The sequence below is a fragment of the Rattus norvegicus genome, chromosome 20 (genome assembly GCF_021556685.1).
Source record: "Rattus norvegicus strain SHRSP/BbbUtx chromosome 20, alternate assembly SHRSP_T2T, whole genome shotgun sequence".
NCBI lineage: Eukaryota > Metazoa > Chordata > Mammalia > Rodentia > Muridae > Rattus > Rattus norvegicus.
The window spans coordinates 13,629,038-13,648,242 of NC_141553.1; the positions used below are offsets into that span (position 1 = coordinate 13,629,038).

Genomic DNA, 19,205 nt, shown 5'->3' on the forward strand with positions numbered 1-19,205 from the left:
TAAAGATTTATTTATTCATTTATTATATATAAGTACACTGTAGCTGTCTTCAGATACACCAGAAGAGGGCATTGAATCTCTTTACAGATGGTTGGGAGCCACCATGTGGTTGCTGGGAATTGAACTCAGGACCTCTGGAAGAGCAGTCGGGTGCTCTTAACCGCTGAGCCATCTCTCCAGCCCCCCCCAGACAGTACTCTTAACCTTTAATCTATTACTTCTGCTCTGAGGACCATATGATTAGAGGTTAAAAGAAACCCTCAGGGCAGGCATGCTCTAAGTCTCGAAGCTGCCTGGAAGGAAGGAGGAGAATGAAGAAACAAATACAGTAGTGATTGAGTTGAGAGAGCATGGAGGCCATCCACTTGGCAGCAGGGAGCCACAGGTTAGAGAGGGGAACTTTAGAAAAGGCTCCAGGAAGAGCCCAGAGTACTAGTTAGGGAGTTAAGGAGCATACAAAACAAATAGTTATTACTAATTTCCACTCTCTTTGCAAAATATTATTTTTTAGTATTTAAAACTATTATTCATGCACATGTGTATATGCGTGTTTACTCATGGGCATGCTGGTATCTGCAAGAGGCCAGAAGACATTGGACCCCTTGGAGCTGGTGATTTAGGGGGTCACCAGGCACCCCATACGGTAGCTGGGATGTGAACTCTGATCCTCTCCAACAGCAATAAACATTTTAAAAAGCTGAGCCATCCCCCGCCCCAGCCCAGGAGAAAGCTTCCTCATGCTGTGGAAAAGGTTGTGCTCCTGCGGACACGTTCAGCTGCTTGTGTTTTAAGATAGTGGGTAGCATTGATATCACTTGCCCGCGTGGGTGGTAGGCACTGAGGGTCCTTTAATGACAAGGTGTGGACCGTGGGCTTATGCCTCAGCAGACGAACCCAGAGGGCTGGCTTTTCCAAGGACTCCAGCCTCGCAAGCGTTTTAAAGACGGAGAAACTAGGAAGACACAAACTTGGTATGATGGTTCACATGTTGAGGATAACTCTAAATTCATTGACTGGGACTAGTATGAAGAGGTGGAGCTTCGGGGGAAGGGATTAAATCACGCGGACTCCTACCCCTCATGAAAGGGATCTATATGTTTCTTCTGAGGAATTTCCCACCTCCCAAAGAGTTAACCTTCTACTAGATATGGAGTCTGCAGGAGCCTTGACCTCAGACTAACAGTATACATTTCCTGTCAAAAATTACATCTAAGATATTTCTCTAGCACAGTCCAAAGGGGGCTAAAGTGTCTGAGAAACAGAGAAGCTAGTGCTCCAGCTACAGGAAGGCGGAAGTTTGTCAAATGGCAGAGCTGCGACTGGCGTGACACCAGGGGGCCACAGCATGCTGAGCACAGCACCTTTGCTGCTTGCTGGTGCTGGTCCATATCTTTGGCTTGTAGGTCCAGGAGGGAATACCTTAGTTTTCCCATCTGGGAAATGGGGACGATTGGAAATTCCAACACATCAGGAAGGGCGGGCATACCTTTGAAAACATTTTGCGTTCAACTAAACACGCCACAAGGGGAGTAGGAGTCAGGTCTTCTTACACCTTCTCTGCCCAGTCGGGAGGCCAGCCGTTTTCTCTGGCTCATTCCTTGCTAGTAGATTCCAGTTGCATGGGCTTTTGGATCAATTCCCAATTTGAAAGAAGGCCGGGGGGCTGGGGATTTAGCTCAGTGGTAGAGCGCTTACCTAGGAAGCGCAAGGCCCTGGGTTCGGTCCCCAGCTCTGAAAAAAAAAAAAACCAAAAAAAAAAAAAAAAAAAAAGAAAAGAAAAGAAAGAAGGCCGGGCTGCGGTATCCGCCCAGTGGGGGCGTGGCCACACTTGGCTTGGTAAGGATCCCAGGCGCATCCAGCCTTGGTTTTTTGAGTCTGGCCAGTTACGGAAGTAGTTCCCGCTGCTTATGCCATGGTCCTGGAACTGTACCTGGATCTGCTGTCGCAGCCCTGTCGCGCTATTTATATCTTCGCCAAGAAGAACAATATCCCGTTCCAGATGCATACTGTGGAGCTGCGCAAGGGTGGGCAGGACCCTTTGGAGAGCTGAGACGAATTTAGGGGATCTCTCTCTGTATATAGTCCCCTTCCTAGTCAGTCTCTCTCTCTCTCTCTCTCTCTCTCTCTCTCTCTCTCTCTCTCTCTCTCCTCTCTCTCTCTCTCTCTCTCTCTCTCTCTCTCTCTCTCTCTCTCTCTCTCTCGCCATCAGGGAGAACCACGGTTCAGGAACCCTGCCAACTCGGCTGTCCGGTGGAATAGACTTCGGCCAGGACCTGCTGAGACCGAATAGCGAGCAGACCTGGCAACAGAAATGGGCACGCAGTTTGGGCCTGGTTACAGGGAGCTCCAGAAGAGGGGGCGGGGCTAAAAGAACAAATGACAGTCACACCTCAGATCATTTCTCCCCGTGCTGAGATTGGCAGTGTTACACAGAGCCTCCTCCATTGCAAATCACTGCCTTTCCAACTGGTTCTCTCCGCCTGCTCATCCTGGGCTGTTGGAATTCCTTTTTGTCGTTCCTTTTCCTGACTTTCTGTTTTACCTTTCTTCACCGCTCTCTGCCTCTCTCTGTTGGGAAGAGAGGCTGCTGCGTTGGAGTATCCCGGTCACATGGAGCCTCCTCCCTGCTGGCCAGCCCCTGAGGGAGCCCTGCACTCTGGCCAGACACGGTTGTGGCAAAATGAAAGTGTTGCTTAAGGGGCTGTGGCCATCCCCATACTGTCTCACTGCTTGTCCGTCTCTGTCTGAAACCTCACCTCTTTCTTCACGGTCACCTCTGGGTAGAGTGCACTTAACTGCCACAGGTCCTGCCCTTGCAGAGTATGGTGTAAGTCGAAAGTGGTGTAGGGGGGAAATGCAGGGGTCTGTCTGATCAAAAGGTATTCAAGTTGTCTGTTAAAAATAAGCTTGTCGGGGCTGGGGATTTAGCTCAGTGGTAGAGCGCTTACCTAGGAAGCGCAAGGCCCTGGGTTCGGTCCCCAGCTCCAAAAAAAAAAAAAAAAAAAAAAAAAAAGCTTGTCGGGGTTGGGGATTTAGCTCAGTGGTAGAGCGCTTGCCTAGCAAATGCAAGGCCCTGGGTTCGGTCCCCAGCTCCGGAAAAAAAAAAAAGAAAAAGAAAAAAAAAAGCTTGTCAAGGGAGATAGGTTCCCACCAGGAAACGAAGGGAGGGTGAGAATCCTCCATTAGAGCCGAGGCTATTGGGGGCCACTGAGGACTATGGGGCAGAGTGCAAGGAGACAGACTTAGAAACTTACCCGGAGTTCACCAGCAGGAAGAAAAACAATACAGACCAGTTCAAGCAGAAGACAGGGTCCCAGGGACACTTTCAAGGGCTGCCCCATGACGACCTGTCAAGAGTCTATTTTGTGTCAGGAGCAAGGGGCAGCCTTCTTTTCTCTCACAGGAGCCCTGCCTGTACTCCCCATTTAGGGAGTAGCCCAAGAAGAACCATGAATTTAAAGTTCAGCCTCCTGGGACCTTGTGGCTCAGGCTATCCTCCCTCACGCTGGCCTCTCTGCAGGTGAGCACCTCAGCGATGCCTTTGCCCAGGTGAACCCCATGAAGAAGGTACCAGCCATGAAGGATGGTGGCTTCACCTTGTGTGAGAGGTAACAGGGCCTGGGGTGTTTGTAAAGTTTTCCTGGAATCCAGCCTGTTCTAACCCTCTGTGTTATACACTAGGAAGCTGGCACTGGGAGGAGGGGAGGGGGCGTGGTTCGGTGGTTAAGAGCACTTATTGCTCTTGTAGAGGACTTGGATTTGGTCCCAGCAACCAGACAAGATGGCTCCCAAACACTTATAACTCCAATTCTAGAGATCCATTGCCCTCTAGCATCTTGGGCACAGGAAGTCATATCGGTATACATATATATCTAGGGACTTAAATGCCCTAAAGCAGTGGTTCTCACCCTTCCTCATGCTGCTTGATTTGTGTACCAGGGTGTGGTTGTTGATTAAAACACCCCTGGGCCAGGGAGGGTGGGAATCTTCTCTCATCATGGCCACCACCCTCTAGCCCAGCTGGTGTCAGAAAGGGCCCTGTGGCACCTGGGCCTCCCATTGTCTCCATTTCCAGGGTTACTGGGCCTCCCTTGGGTGAGTCTTTCCTATGAAATGAAGATGTTTTATTTCCCAGCTGTTCTCAAGATGGTGAAAGGTCCCTCTTCAAGGAAGCCAACTCTTTTGCTCAAGTCTGCCTCTTCTGTCGCATGAGTTACCTATCCCATAGCCAGGGGAACCTAGGGTATATGCTTTTGAAGTCATCTCTGATAGCTCACGATGGATATAGCCCAACAAGAGACATTACCATTCTCCCTTCCTGTTAGCTCCTGCTATCACGTAGATAGTATCTTCCCAAAACCAGACTAATAAACTTGGACAGTGGGTAGACAGTGGGTTCCAGCCACAGCTCTGTGGGCTATGGGACAAGGCAACCCTTTGCCTCTAGGGCAAAGGTTCTCAACAGGCAGAGGTCGTGACCCCTTTGTGGTTAGAACAACTCTTTTACAGAGATTGCCTAAGACTTTTGGAGATGTCAGATATTTACATCATGGTTCATAACAGTAGCAATGTCAGTTATGAAGTAGCAAAGAAGCTAATTTTATGGTTGGGGAGGTCACCACAACATGACCATACAAATTGTATTAAAGGGTTGTAGCTCTAGGAAAGTTGAAGACCTTCCAAGGAGTTTAGGTTCCTAGTTCATTTATGTGCGTGTCTTCATGAGTTCATGCTATCCTGGGTTCTTTAATTTGCAGAGAGTCGTACCTTAACAAGTATAGCCAGGAGCATCTTCCAACCTCTGTTGCCATCTTCACCCTAGGGAGGTTTGTGGCTCTTAAGAATCTGCAACTCTCTCTCTCTCTCTCTTTTTTTTTCTTTTTTCTTTTTTTCGGAGCTGGGGACCGAACCCAGGGGCAAGTGCTCTACCACTGAGCTAAATCCCCAACCCCAAGAATCTGCAACTCTCTTAAATTATGTCTTGGACACTTAGCTACAGTACAAAGAGTTTGTCCTCCATGGAAAGCTGAGGTATTCAGTTAGGCTGTGGGTATAGGCCTATCCGTTGTAGACAAGGCCTTACTAGATAGCTTAGCCTAGTAAGCTTCTGCCTGCCTGACTCTTCCTCTTGGGTGCTGTGATTTTAAGTTGTTGTCAGACAAAACTTTTCCTGAGTAATCTTTGTTGTTTACTCAGAGAAGGAGAGGCCTAGTGAATCTGCTCAATTTCAGGGACTTCCTGGGGCTATTTTGTGTTGTACTTTTTTTAAAATTATGCTTGGGGGGGGGGAGGCTATATTCTCTCTCTCTCTCTTTTTTTTTTTTTTTTAAGATTTATTTATTTTATGTATGTGAGCACACTGTAGCTGTCTTCAGACACACCAGAAGAGGGCATCAGATCCCATTACAGATGGTTGTGAGCCACCATGTGGTTGCTGGGATTTGAACTCAGGACCTCTGGAAGAGCAGTCAGTGCTCTTAACCACTGAGCTATCTCTCCAGCCCCTCTCTCTTTTTTAAAGATTCACTTTTTATTTTATTTACATGAGTACACTGTAGTTGTCTTTAGACACATCAGAAGAGGGTATTGGATCCCATTACAGATGGCTGTGAACCACCATGTGGGTGCTGGGAATTGAACTCAGGACCTCTGGAAGAGCAGTCAGTGTTGTTTTCCACTGAGCCACCTCTCCAGCCCCCGTGTTGTAGAAAATTTTAATCCCAATCTGGGATTTCTAGCCCACTTTTGATCATTCAGTTCCTAGATAAAAGATACACAATTTATATATTTATAATAAGTCTTAAACAGCACAAGATCTGGGAAGATATCTACCTTCTATGATATTATCTATTAATAATCCTGTTAGCACTTACTTGTTTTATCTGGGCTGCTCTTAACTCCAGTTGACCAGCCCTCGGGGCCATGTTTTCCTGAACTCTCCTAACCCATGGAGGCTTCTCCTTCCTCCTCACTTTCTTCTCCCCTAGGTAGTTCTACCTTGACCCTGCGCTGCCAACCCCCCCCCCCCCCCGCCTTGGGCCCAGGAACCCTAAAACCTGCCTATGTCTCTTCTGCCCAGCTACTTACTGGCTCTTGGCATAATTATTTACCAATCAGAAATAACTTGGGGCAAGGTCACATAGCTTCACTTGGGTCTACACACAGACTCTGGGGCAACCAGGTCTTGGGGGCCAGCGCTTAGCATTACAGTACCCAGCAAAAGCCCAAACCTTAACAATTTTGAGTTGTTTACTTTAATATTTAATGAGCTTCCCTGTAGGATGGATGTTTTAAACTCAGAGGAGAAAACTTGTACATCCCACCCTTCCTCCTCACTGTAAACCAGTCCCACAGTGCTCCAAGTTCTTGACTGCAAGTTTTCATGTAACCACAACTGGTGTATCCTGTGTCTATAGGGTCTGTCTCCACTTCTCCAGTAGGGGACGTAACATAATCCAAGGCAGGCAGAGAGTTCCACGGAGCATTGTCTGTTTTGTGGTTCCAGGATTTTACAGCAGGAAGGACTGGTTGATGTGTTTATAAAAAAAAAAAAAAAAAAAAATAAGGCTGGGGATTTAGCTCAGCGGTAGAGCGCTTGCCTAGGAAGCGCAAGGCCCTGGGTTCGGTCCCCAGCTCCGGAAAAAAAAAAGAACCAAAAAAAAAAAAAAAAATATATATATATATATATATATATATATATATATATATATATATATATAAATAAGGAGAGGGGGGATATGTTCTATGGAGGTGTGGGGGAAGGTGGTGCCTCATACTGAGTCGTCCTTTCCCCAGAGGAACCAGCCACAGGGTATAGTATAGAATAGAATTTATTCAGGACATGGGGAGGAGAGTTAAGGGCGGGGGAGGAGTAGAGGAGTAGAGACCAGCCATGAGCGCATGAAGAGAGGCTGGGAGAGGTCGGGGGAGGGAATGGGGAGAGAAGAGACAAAGGGGGAAGAGGGTAAGAGCAAGGGACTGAGAGAGGGAGAGCAGGAGGGCAAGAGAGAGAGATGAGGGGTCAAGCAGCCCTTTTTATAGTGAGTCAGACATACCTGGCTGTTGCCAGGTAACTATGGGGGTGGAGCTTAGACAGAATGGAAACACTGGTGTCAGGACACCCCAAGACTAAGTTCCCAGCAGAAAGATATATTTGTCCCAGAGGGAAAACAGGCAGGGGATTAAGAGTCAAGGACAGGGGGTTGGGGATTTAGCTCAGTGGTAGAGCGCTTGCCTAGCAAGCGCAAGGCCCTGGGTTCGGTCCCCAGTTCCGAAAAAAAAAAAAAAAGAAATGTTACTAAGAGTCAAGGACAGGAGACCGAGGATGAGGGAGAAGGGAGAGAACAGTAGCTGTGGCAACGGCGGTTTAACCCCACCCCGCCCCCACTCCCGTGTTTGGAGTTAGGACGAGTTGATTCGTTATGATTGGGCGCGTTAATCAGGGCAGCCAAAGGCTGGCTTTCGGTTGCTTGCACTTCAAAACTTTGATGGCTGGACCTTGGTGGTCAGCCTCAGGAGGAGGAAGTGGCCAAGTAAGGGAACGGACCTTGGCCGCTAGCTTTAGGAATGTAATCTAATGGTTTAGCAAGGCAGAGGGGAATGGGAGAAGGGCAAGGCCAGCCAGAGCCCTGTTTGTCATGCTCGGACCTGCTAGAGCCGCTCAACAGCGCCCCAAGTGTCTGAGTAAGATTTTAACGATCCAAGCTGATCCTTAGCAGGAGTATAATGTTCGTGCCTGCAACCCGAGAGTTCCAGAGGCAGAAGCAAGAGGATGATGGATTTGAGGCTAGCCCAGGCTGTCTCAAAGAACAAAGGGAGGGGTGGAAAACCCTCTTTGAACTATCGGGCCACCCGAGGCCCAAGGTCAAAGGATGAGAGCGGATAAAGATGGAAAAAAACAAGCTTCGTTAAAGCTCTGCTTAAATGCCCCTCCTCCAGGAAGCTTTCTGGCCCTTGACCGGACGCGGAGTAGCAAGATTTTGCCCAGGGGCAGGATAGCCTCCGTGTGACCTTAGGAAAACAAGACCAAATTCTGATTCCAAGAGAGAGCTCTGTGCCCCTGGGGTCGGCAAGGCTTTTCCCTTTAATGAGCCTGCATTTCATGTCTTGAAGAAGAGGCTGAGACTGACTCATTGTCAGAAAGATCAGGGACTAGAGAGGTGGCTCAGTGGTTAAGAACACTGACTGTTCGTCCTGAGTTCAGTTCCCAGCAAATCCTACGGCAACTATCTATAATGAGATCTGATGCCCTCTCGGGCATACACGCAGACAGAGCACTCATATACATAAAATACGTGAATAGATAAATCTGTAAAGAGAAAGGAAACGGTGGTGCTGGGCATCGTGTCAACCCAGTGGTATCTGACTGCTTGCCTTGCTCTCCTGCGTACACAGTGTGGCCATCCTGCTCTACCTGGCGCACAAGTATAAGGTTCCTGACCACTGGTACCCCCAAGACCTGCAGGCCCGTGCTCGTGTGGATGAGTACCTGGCATGGCAGCATACGACCCTTCGGAGAAGCTGTCTCCGGACCCTGTGGCATAAGGTAAGACCGGAAGTGTGGGGGAAGGGAAGGTGTCACCTCAAAGAGACTCAGGCCACAGCAACTTATTTTCAGTCCCGTATTGTCCAATGTCTTGCCTTTAACTTAATCCAGATTGCTGTTCAAAACAGGGTGTATTTGAGACCTACCAGCTCAGCCAAAATTTACCATCTAAATTTACTTTGGTCCTCTTGTATTTTAAGTCTGCAATACATTTGTTACTGTTACACAATTGTTAACTGTGTGCATATCCATGAAAGTAGGAGGACAACTTCGGGAAATCTGTTTCCCCAGCTGTGCTGTGTCCTACAGGCTGTCTGACCTTTGAGCTCCCAGCTAGGACTTTCGCTTTCTGAGCCATCTTCCAGGTTCTTACCGTTACTTAAATGTCCTCTTCAGCTTGGCTGGTAATGTAGCTGAGTGAGAACACTTGTGTAACAAGCCCAGCATCCTAGTTGTTCAAGTCTCAGCACTGGCCTGTGTGTCTGTGTGTGCATGTGTTCCTGTGAGTGCCCATGTGTGAGTGCGGATGTTTGTGTCTGTGTTCGTGTGTATCTCTATGTGTGTGCGTCTGAGTGTGTGTCTGTGTATGCATGTGTTTTGTGTGTTTGAGTGTTTGTGTCTGAGTGTATGTCTGTCTGAATATATGTGTCTGAGTGTGTGTGTGTTTATGAGTGTGTGTGTGTGTGTGTGTGTGTGTTGTGTCTGAATGTGTATCTGAATGTGTTTGTGTGGATGTCTGGGTATATATGTGTCTGAGTGTATATGTTTCTGAGTGTGTGTGTCTGTGTTTTTGAGTGTGTGTGTCTCTGAATGTGTATGTCTGGGTGTGTATGTGTCTGAATGTATATGTTTCTGTGTGTCTGGTTTCTGTGTGGCTGGGTGTGTGTGTCTGAGTGTGTGTGTGACGTGTCTGAATGTGTTTATGTGGATATGTGGGTGTGTCTGAGTGTGTGAGACCTTTGTCTGCTCACCCTGGCCCTCCCTGGATCTGTTTCTTTTTTTTAAAGATTTTTTTTTTACATGAGTACAATGTAGCTGTCTTCAGACACACCAGAAGAGGGCATCAGATTCCATTACAGATGGTTGTGAGCCACCATGTGGTTGCTGGGAATTGAACTCAGGACCTCTAGAAGAGCAGTTGGTGTTCTTAACCGCTGAGCCATCTCTCCAGCCCCTATGGATCTGTTTCTATTATATGTTTTTCCTGCTCTTTATTGTGGGTCAGGCTTTCCTCCTTCCTCATGTTTTCTGAGTTATTTATTGTTCGATATATAAGGCAGGCTAGCACAGCTAAAAATAATACAAAGGAATCTTTTTTAACATCAAAGAGTTAACCCTACCTTCTTGAAGGTAAGATTGGCTCACCACCTCTCACCAGCGGGTCTTTGGAATCTTCTTCTCTTCAATGTTGCCCTTTCCCATGGCCTTAGCTTTGACTTTATGGCTCTTTGATTGCGTCCAGGTTATTATTAATCATAGTTAATAATTCTCTTTTTCTTGAGACTTTTTATTTTTCACTTTTAGAAATTCCATGTATTTAACCCCCAAATCTAAACCCCTCTCTGGGGGCATCAACAGATATCTCAGTGAGAGCCTGAGCAGGAAGGTTAGGTCCCCCTGCTAAGTAGGAGCGGGGAGTTAGTGTGTGATGGAGACAGGCTGGAGATGGACGGTAGCTGAACAGCAGCGTGATGATACTCAGCTTCCGTGCACGAAGCTGCGTACTTTGAAATTTATGCTGTGAAACATGGAGTTGCTGATCTCAAAGTCAAGCAAGTTGGGGTTGGGAGAGGCGGTGAAAGAGGAGCCTTTGAGAGCTGGGTACAGTGGCGGAAGCCTGTAATCTCAGCATTGAGAACTGAGGCAGGAGGATGGTTGTGAGCTTGAGGTCAGCCTGGGCCCCAGATAGTAGTAGTAGTAGTAGTTGTTGTTGTTGTTGTTTTTGTTGTTCCTCTTCTTCCTCTTCCTCACCACCATCATCACCATTATCACCGCCGGCCGCTGGTGCCTCCACAGCCGCCAGCATCCTCGTGTCATCCTCATCGTCGTCCTCTTCCCTCTTCTTCGCCTCCCCCTTCTCCTTACCGCTCTTTCCTTATTCATGGTCTCGCCCTGAGCTATAGTATCCTCAGCGCTCAGCATCGGAAGACTGATTTTTACTGTGAACTCTATGTAGCTCTGGCTACCCAACAAAGTATGACCCTTAAACAAGAGCAGAAAAGCAAGAGCCCAGGAAGCCTCTTGCTTCCCCGGTGCTGGGACTGATGTATCTCAACCCTGCCTGGTACCCACATTGTCCTCTCTTGTCACTGCCTGGAGCTTGACGCCCTCTTTCCTCTTCCCTTAGAGAGGACAGGATGCCAAATGGTCTGAGTTTAACCAGTGACTTTTGATTCTCTGCAGGACTAACCGGAAGCCAGTGCTGATCAATCTTGTAGGCGGCACTGTATAGCGCATGCGTCTTTCAGACTTTAGCGCAGTTTCTTCTCTCTTCGCTTTAGCAATCCAAACCTGAGAGGCAATGGGGGTTTCCTTCTTAGCCTGGCAAGCTAGGGGAAACATTAGGGCTGGTTAGATGCCTCAGCGGTTAAGAGCACTGACTGCTCTTCCAGGGGTCTTGAGTTCAATTCCCAGCAACCACATGGTGGCTCACAACCATCTGTAATGGGATCTGATGCCCTCTTCTGGTGTATACTACATACACACTACAGAGTGCTCAGATACATAAAATAAATAAATCTTTAAAATAAAAAAAAAAGAGTGTATGATCTAAAGGGAAGTCTGGAGGTGTTTGTGAGTGATTTTCTCATTTCAGTGGAGACAAGAAAGAAGGGAAAGGAAAAAAAATTATTTGAATGACCCTTGTGTAAAAGTTTTGGTAGAGGTAGGTGCTATGATGCCTGATCTCAGTTGTCAACTTTCTGGTATGGGAAGGACTTATCTTGATTAGGTTAACTGTGTTGAAAAGACTTCCCACTGTGGGCAGCACTCTTTCCTGGGCTGGGATTATATATGTGTGTATGTATTATGTATCTGTAGTATATATATATATATATATATATATATATATATATATATATATATACATAATATTAAAGATTTATTTATTTTATGTATATTAGTACACCGTAGCTGTCTTCAGACACACCAGAAGAGGGCATCAGATCTCATTACAGATGGTTGTGAGCCACCATGTGGTTGCTGGGAATTGAACTCAGGACCTGTGGAAGGGCAATCAGAGTTCTTAACCACTGAGCCATCCTCCAGCCCCGGGATTATATTTCTAAAAAACAAAAAAACGGAGCCTGGAGTGATGGTTCAGCAGTTAAGAGCACTGGCTCCTCTTCCAGAAGCCCTGAGTTGGGTTCCCAGCTCCCACACAGCCATTGTGGTTCGAAAGAATCTGACTTCCTCTTGTAGCCTCTGTGGGCCCTATACATATATACGTGGTGCACAGACATACATATGACAAAACACTCACACACATAAAATAAAAATTAAAGCTCAAAAAAAAAAAAAAAAAAGAAGTAAAGGGCAGGAGAGAGAAAATGATCCGAAGTGCGTTCGTTACTTTCAGTGTGGACACAGCAGCAGCTAACCTTGGGCCTGTGAGCCTTGCTCCCTTCAGTTGCTTTGCTAGAGTGTGAACTATCACAGAAAAGCCAGCTGGATGCCATTTAGCTGCCTGTGGTTTTGGTTATTGAGTAACTTGGACCAGTGGGTAAGTGACCGGGACTGGCCTTTCTTCGGTGACACAGCAGTTCTAAGTGGGGGGTAGCCATCAGTGACACAGCAGGGGGTATCCATCAGAAGGTAAAGAAGGTAGGAAAGGTGGGGTCACCAGTACTGTCTGAGCCACATCCGTGTCAAGCAAGCTTATAGAGAAGGACAGCGTCTTATCTACCATTTCCTGGGGTGGAATGGGACAGAGTCAAGCAGAAACTGTCATACGGTGGAACAAAGGCAGCTGAAGGCTAATCAAGCCATGGTGCTCAACACGTGTGACAGTCTCGAGAGTGTGACACACTGAGTCCATAGTGGCCTTGGGACTGGGAAATTCAGTCTCTTCAGGGAGAAAAGCCGAGCTCCCAGGAACAGAGTCCTTGACTCTTTCGAGGTCTTATCCGCAGCTCCAAACTGACCTTGCCAAGTTTGCTCCTGGGCAAGAAACCACAAAACTAGGCCTGAAAGACCCGCAGATGGAGGAGACTCTCGCTCCAGTCCTGAGGACACCCACCACCCCACGAACACACGGGACTCAGTCTTGATGTACAAACAAGAGGTTTACTCGGGATACCAGTGCACTGGGGCTCGACACGGTCCTCACGCAGGAGGGATGAGAAGAGCCCGGAACAGCAGGAACACACAGTCTATATAGTCCCCACAAGGTCACACAGCTTCATTAGCTCAGCTATTTCGGTGCCAAGGATATCTGACTAGGCAGATGTTTCTCATCCTGGAGTTCCTGGGACAAGGCCCCAACCATATCAGTGCAGCTATTCCAGGGCCAAGGACGTCTGACTTGACAAATGTTTTCCCGTCCTGGGGTTCCCAGGGCGAGGCCACAGCGATATCATCTGTTCTTGTGCCCGGGTAGCTTCCTGGAGAGTGGGTGGCACTGTACTTCCTGTACTTTCTGGTCTCGCGTCTAGGGGCTAAGCAGAGGGCAACTTGAAATTTTTCATTTTTAAGAAATGGCTGCACTGACGTCAAGCGGGGGTCTTTCAGGCTCCTTTTGGCCTTTCCGTGGGGCCTCTGAACGGGATCGATCCAGATCTCAACTGTAGGGATTCACAAAGGAAAGCCTTTCTGTCTGGCTTTAAGTGAAATGTGTAGTAAAACCACTGTGTCTGGCGTTGAGTACAAAGTTTCAGCGAAGTCTTGGCTCCATTTGGGTTAATCTGGAGAGGCTGAGAAATTGTTCTGAGACTCTTTGAACTTGAAGAAGTCCTCCCCACCCCCCACCCCCACCCCCACCCCCTCCCGGAAAGTCTGCTCTTGGTGTTGGGATAGAAATCGCTGCTCCTGTCCAGACAAACCACTTCAGGCCAATAACCGTCCCACGTGGAAGAGGTTTATTGGGACAATGGAGACAAGACCGGAAAGAGATGGAGAAGAGAGAAAAAGAGAAGAGAGAGAAAGAGAAGAGAGAAGGGGCAGAAAGAGCCCGCCTTTTATTTGAACTGGGAAGGAACTGCTCCCAGGTGAAGGTGGGAGCTGACCCAAATGTATGCTGGGAATGTGTGGTCGTTGCCATGGCAACAGATGCGCGCCGCCGGGCGACCAGTTGATGTCATTGCTGGAGGCGAGAGGCTCCTGGTACCAACATTTGGTGCTCCGCGAAAGCTTGCAGCTGCACAAATCTTGGTCCTGGGACGCCTCTGGCAAACCTGGAGTTCTTACTTTTGATTATGGCTGTGTGTGGGGATCGTCTGCTCTCTTGGGCAGTAGAGCAAGATAACTTTGGTAGTTGGAACCCTTCTCAGGCCCAGTGAACCTGATGTTATGCTTGAATAGAGTAACGGGACTGAGCCAGCTGGGTGTCAGTCTTTCTGGGAAGTTTGAACCCCTCTGCTCTTTTGGGAAATGAAGGCTTAATGGCTTGGCGAGTTTCTCTCTCTACTGCAGCATCTAGGACCAACGTCGATAATACTCAACAATGAAGATTTTGGCTTGTTTGAAATTAGATAGCACGGAGGCCGGAGAAAACCACGTTGTTAGCAATACTACTGAGAATACTGTCCTTACAGACCCAGGGATCAAGACTTTGTCACGGCCCAGTTGGATATACATTCAAAAGATGATTTTAGCTGAGTTCAGTCATGGTGCCTGCTTGTAATCTCAGCACTTGGGAGGTGGAGGCAGGAAGATTGTCAGTTGGATATAGCCTGGATTACAGAGTATGGCCCTCTCTTAAAAAGAATGGGGAGGGGGGCTGGAGAGATGGCTCAGAGGTTAAGAGCACTGTCTCCTCTTCCAGAGGTCCTGAGTTCAATTCCCAGCAACCACATGGTGGCTCACAACCACCTATAATCAGGTCTGGTGCCCTCTTCTGGCCTGTAGTTGCATACATGCAGGCAGAAAGCTGTATGATGTATACATAGCCTGGGCCATAGGAAGGTCTGTCTCAAAACAGAAACCAAACCAAACCTCTGGTTTGCGTCCAATAAAATATGCCCCACAAGACCCCGTGGAATTTCAGCTGCTAGCTACCGCATGTGACCTGGGCCATTAGGCTATCGGGGGAAATATCAATTTTATAGATTAATCCTAGTGGGACGATGTCAATAAGGCCACTAAATTTCTTACCTAGCCTGTTCCAACCGTCCAGAGTTCAGGCCTGGGACTTAATGCAATCAACCTGGTGGTTTTTCACCTATGCACCGAGTAATGGACTTTGTTGTGGTGTTTTTTCATACCTGCTTGGTCTTACTCATCCCCTCCCCCACCGCTCTCCCCTATCTTCCTAGTCAGCTCTTGCTGGTCCTCTGCCCCCCCCTCTCTTTAGACTTACATTTTAATTGATTTATTGTGTGCTTTTGTTGGTGCGCGTGAGTGTGTGCGTGCATACGTGCATGGTTGGGAGGGTGGTGCATGCTGTGCGTGCATGCGTGCGTCCTGCGTGCGTGCGTGCGTGGTTGGGAGGGTGGTGCATGTTGTGGTGCTTGTACAGAGGTCAGAGGACAACTTTTGGGAGTTGACTTTCTCCTACCATTAAGACAGACACTTGGCAGCAAGTGCCTTCACCTGAGGCATCTTGGTTCTCCTCCTCACCTTTTCTGGTTTCAGGACACATATATTCCATTACTCTGTCCATCCCGCCCCCCCCTTACTCTTTCGCTCCCATTTTCGTAAGATCTCGTCTCCTATCACAGCCCTCTTTCTAGCTTTATGAGCAACATGCATGGGTGTTTCTGAGTTGGGCTCATTTTGCTTAGTTTTCTAGTTTGCGTTTTCTTTTAGCATCGCTTTTCTGTCTAACATTATTTCATTTCCTTACAGCGACCAAGTTTCCCAGGAGTGGTGTCACTGGGTCCTCTGATGGCCCATGTTTAGTTTTCTGAGGCGCTTCATTGCTGCTTCTGAACCGGCTGTAGGAGGTTAAGTCCCCTCTAGCATCGTATGAGAGTCCTTCCCCTACGCCCTCCTCAGCATTTAGGGCCATTCGGCATTTGTTTGTTTTATTTCATTTTGTGTGTGTGTGTGTGTGTGTGTGTGTGTGTGTGTGTGTGTGTGTGTGTTGCATGTGGGGGTTCCCTTTTGTGGAGCAGAAGGTGGGTATTGGGTGTTCTGCCTACTTCCTGAGACAGTGTGCCTTACTGAACCTAGAGCTAATCTTTTTTTTTTTTAATTTTTTCTTTTAAAAGATTTACTTATCTTATTTATCTGAACTATCTATTTATCTGTTGCTGTCTTCAGATGCGCCAGAAGAGGGCATCAGATCCCATTACAGATGGTTGTGAGCCACCGAGTGGTTGCTGGGAACTGAACTCAGTACTTCTGGAAGATCGGTCAGTGCTCTTAACCTCTGAGCCATCTCTCCCGCCCCCTATCCTAACTTCTCTTCTCAAAAATATTAGATATATTTATTCTTCTGGTGCCCATTTAAGTCATTAATAAAGAATCATTCCTTCTGAGACCCAGGCCAACCAGAGATGGTGAAAGGAGGACTATTAATTTGTAGACAAAAACGTCATTTGGGAACTAGAAGGCAGCCCCAAAGTTGGGAGGTATGACTTCCTCCCCCATCCCTCCGAAGCTCATCTGGCTCCCATTCCTTGTTTTCCCTCCCTCCCTTCTAGGTGATGTTCCCCGTTTTCCTGGGTGAGCAGATACGCCCGGAGATGCTGGCAGCCACATTGGCAGATCTGGATGTTAACGTACAGGTGCTGGAAGACCAGTTCCTCCAGGACAAAGACTTCCTTGTCGGACCGCACATCTCCCTGGCTGACGTGGTAGCTATCACAGAGCTGATGCATGTGAGTGCTCTAAGAATAGTGGATGCTGTAGTAATTGTTCAGTTCCAATCAGGGGTTTCTACGTCACCTTGACCATTCCATTTCCAAATAAAAGACACACAACTGTTATATTTATAATACACTAGCCTTTAATGCACTAGAGCTGGGCAGATAGCTACCGTCTAAGCTATTAAAGTCTACTACCCCATAAGTAGCCCCGAATTATATATAACTTGCCATTTTCCACCTGGGCCAGTGGCCAGCCTTCATGGCCATGTTTTCATGACTCACCTACCCCATGGCTTCTTCTCCTCTTTCCACCTTCTCTCCTCTAGTGGTCTCCTGCCTCAGACCCCAAGGCTGGGAACTGAAACTCCGCCTGTCTCTCTTCTGCCCAGCTAAAGAATGTTGGCATCTTGATTTAGCCAATAGATTTAAATTAAGGAGCAAGGTCACATAGCATCATTTGGCGTATGTGTGGATTCTCTTATCCCTGGGGCGACCAGATTTTAAAGGTCACTATTGTTTTTAAAGATTTATTTATTTATTTAATGTATATGAATACACTGTAGCTGTCTTCAGACACACCAGAAGAGGGCATCAGATATCATTACAGATGGTGGTGAGCCACCATGTGGTTGCTGGGATTTGAACTCAGGACCTCTGGAAGAGCAGTCAGTGCTCTTAACCTCTGAGCCATCTCTCCAGCCCTTGAAGGCCACTATTAGCATATAGTAAATGGCCAACTTCAGCAAACGGGTCCATCAGATACAGGGAGTTCTGGCTCATTAGAGAAGTCCCAGTTTTGCTACCCCACTAGTTGTAGATCTGTGTGCATGTGTGGAGACTCCTTCCAGATTTATAATGTCTGTCCTTGCTCTCCTTGGTCGTTCTAGTTTGCTTTTCTTTTCTTTTTTTTTTTAAATGTATTTATTTAATGTATATGAGTGGACTGTAGCTGTCTTCAGACACACACCAGAAGAGGGAATCAGATTCAGGACAGATGGTTGTGAGCCACCATGTGGTTGCCGGGAATTGAACTCAGGACCTCTGGAAGAGCAGTCAGTGCTCTAACCACTGAGCCATCTCTCCAGGCCCTAGTTTGCTTTTCTATTAGTGTGTTAAGACACTAACGCAAACACACCTTAGTGTGGAAAAGGTTCATTGGCTTACAGGTCACATTCCATCAGAGGGAAGGAAGCCAAGGCAGGGGCTTGAAGTAGAAATCATGGGGGAGTGTTGCTTCCTGGCTTCCTGGTTTCCCTAACAACCTTTTTAAAAACATTATTTATTGTATATATATGAGTACACTGTAGCTGTCATTCAGACACACCAGAAGAGGGCATCAGATCCCATAACAGATGGCTGTGAGCCACCATGTGGTTGCTGGGATTTGAACTCAGGACCTCTGGAAGAGCAGTCAGTGCTCTAACCACTGGGCCATCCCTCCAGCCCCACCCAACAACCTTTCCTACACAGTTCAGGCCCACCACCAGGGATGGCACTATAGTAATCGCTGAGCCACCTCTCCAGCCCTCACCTATCTTTCTTTTTTCTTTTCTTTTTTTTTTTTTTTGGTTCTTTTTTTCGGAGCTGGGGACTGAACCCAGGGCCTTGCGCTTCCTAGGTAAGCGCTCTACCACTGAGCTAAATCCCCAGCCCCCTCAGCTATCTTTCTTATATAGCCCAAGCCCATGTTTCCATAGTTAGCACCACCACAGTGGAGTAGGCCCTCTCACAACCATCAACAACAACCCAAAAAGATTCCATATAGATATTCCTACAAGCCAATCCAATGGAGGGAATCCCTCAGTTGAGTTCTCTCTTTCTATGTGTGTCAAGTTAAAAAAGCAAAATTAGCCACCAATACACCCACCCCCGTTCTGTTCCCTTCTTGACATAGCCTGTAGGTGGTGGCTGCCCAGTCTTTGAAGGGCGTCCCAGGCTGGCTGCATGGTACAGGAGAGTGGAGGCAGCTGTGGGGAAGGACCTCTTCCTGGAGGCCCATGAGGTCATCCTGAAGGTGAGAGACTGTCCACCTGCTGACCCCGTCATAAAGCAAAAGCTGATGCCCAGAGTGCTGACCATGATCCAGTGACGTCAGAAGCTTCATCCCTGCACCAGCCAGGCCACTCGCATTACACGACTGTGCGCCCCAGCCCTCACGGCATGATGGTTTCTGGGCGAGGGTCCCTCTTCACCCTTTTCCCATGCTAGCCACCCATGGTCACAACTACAACCACTACTTTTCCCTTTGAGTTTGGGCAATAAACCGAGGCTCGATTCGAGCTTTAGTTTCTCCGTGTGGTTTCTTTAACCCTCTACCTCTAGTCTCATTCAATTGTCTTTCCGAAAACAGCTCCATTTCCCAGGCTCTGGGGATCACTTTCCCTCTGAGGGTTGCCACCGAGGATGAAACCATGGCTAGGCATGGTAGCCCTTGCATGGGATCCAGCACTCAGAAGGATGAAACAAAGGAGGAGAAGGAGAATCACTGAGAATTCAGGGCCAGCCTGGGCTACATGTTGAGATCCATGCTAGCCTGGGATACAGTGTGATATCGTATCTCAATAAAACAAAATGGCAAAAACAAACAGGGAGCTAAGTCACAAATGCCTTTCAGACTTCTGGTTCTGGGAGGATGGAATCAGCCGATGCCTCAGTTTCGGGTATGAGAATCCACTACTCGGTCAGACCAGCCT

At 47.7% G+C, this 19,205-nt stretch overlaps 1 protein-coding gene across 13 annotated transcripts; it reads left to right on the forward strand.

The window, feature by feature from the left end:
* Nucleotides 1-1,863: 1,863 nt before the first annotated feature.
* Nucleotides 1,864-18,797, forward strand: Gstt1 (glutathione S-transferase theta 1). Of its 13 annotated transcripts, none has more exons than XM_087596897.1 (6): nt 1,864-2,024; nt 3,521-3,608; nt 8,395-8,545; nt 15,965-16,056; nt 16,348-16,524; nt 18,407-18,791. In XM_087596897.1, exons 5-6 carry the CDS (start codon nt 16,351-16,353, stop codon nt 18,599-18,601), a joined length of 369 nt encoding a protein of 122 aa, XP_087453023.1. In that variant the 5' UTR covers nt 1,864-2,024; nt 3,521-3,608; nt 8,395-8,545; nt 15,965-16,056; nt 16,348-16,350; the 3' UTR covers nt 18,602-18,791. The 13 variants fall into 12 exon arrangements, 11 of the variants coding, with proteins under 11 accessions (XP_087453023.1, XP_087453020.1, XP_087453022.1 ...); XR_015644536.1 differs by lacking the exons at nt 1,864-2,024; nt 3,521-3,608 and adding exons at nt 2,723-2,827; nt 3,404-3,520; XM_087596899.1 differs by lacking the exon at nt 1,864-2,024 and adding an exon at nt 2,723-2,827.
* The last annotated feature ends 408 nt before the right edge of the window (nt 18,798-19,205 follow it).

Coding starts and splice junctions, on each gene's coding strand:
- Gstt1 (NM_053293.2), top strand. CDS start 1,913: ATGGTCCTGGAACTGTACCTGGATCTGCTGTCGCAGCCCTGTCGCGCT. Junction 2,025..3,520: donor TACTGTGGAGCTGCGCAAGG/GTGGGCAGGACC, acceptor GCCTCTCTGCAG/GTGAGCACCTCAGCGATGCC. Junction 16,525..18,406: donor CTATCACAGAGCTGATGCAT/GTGAGTGCTCTA, acceptor TTCTTGACATAG/CCTGTAGGTGGTGGCTGCCC.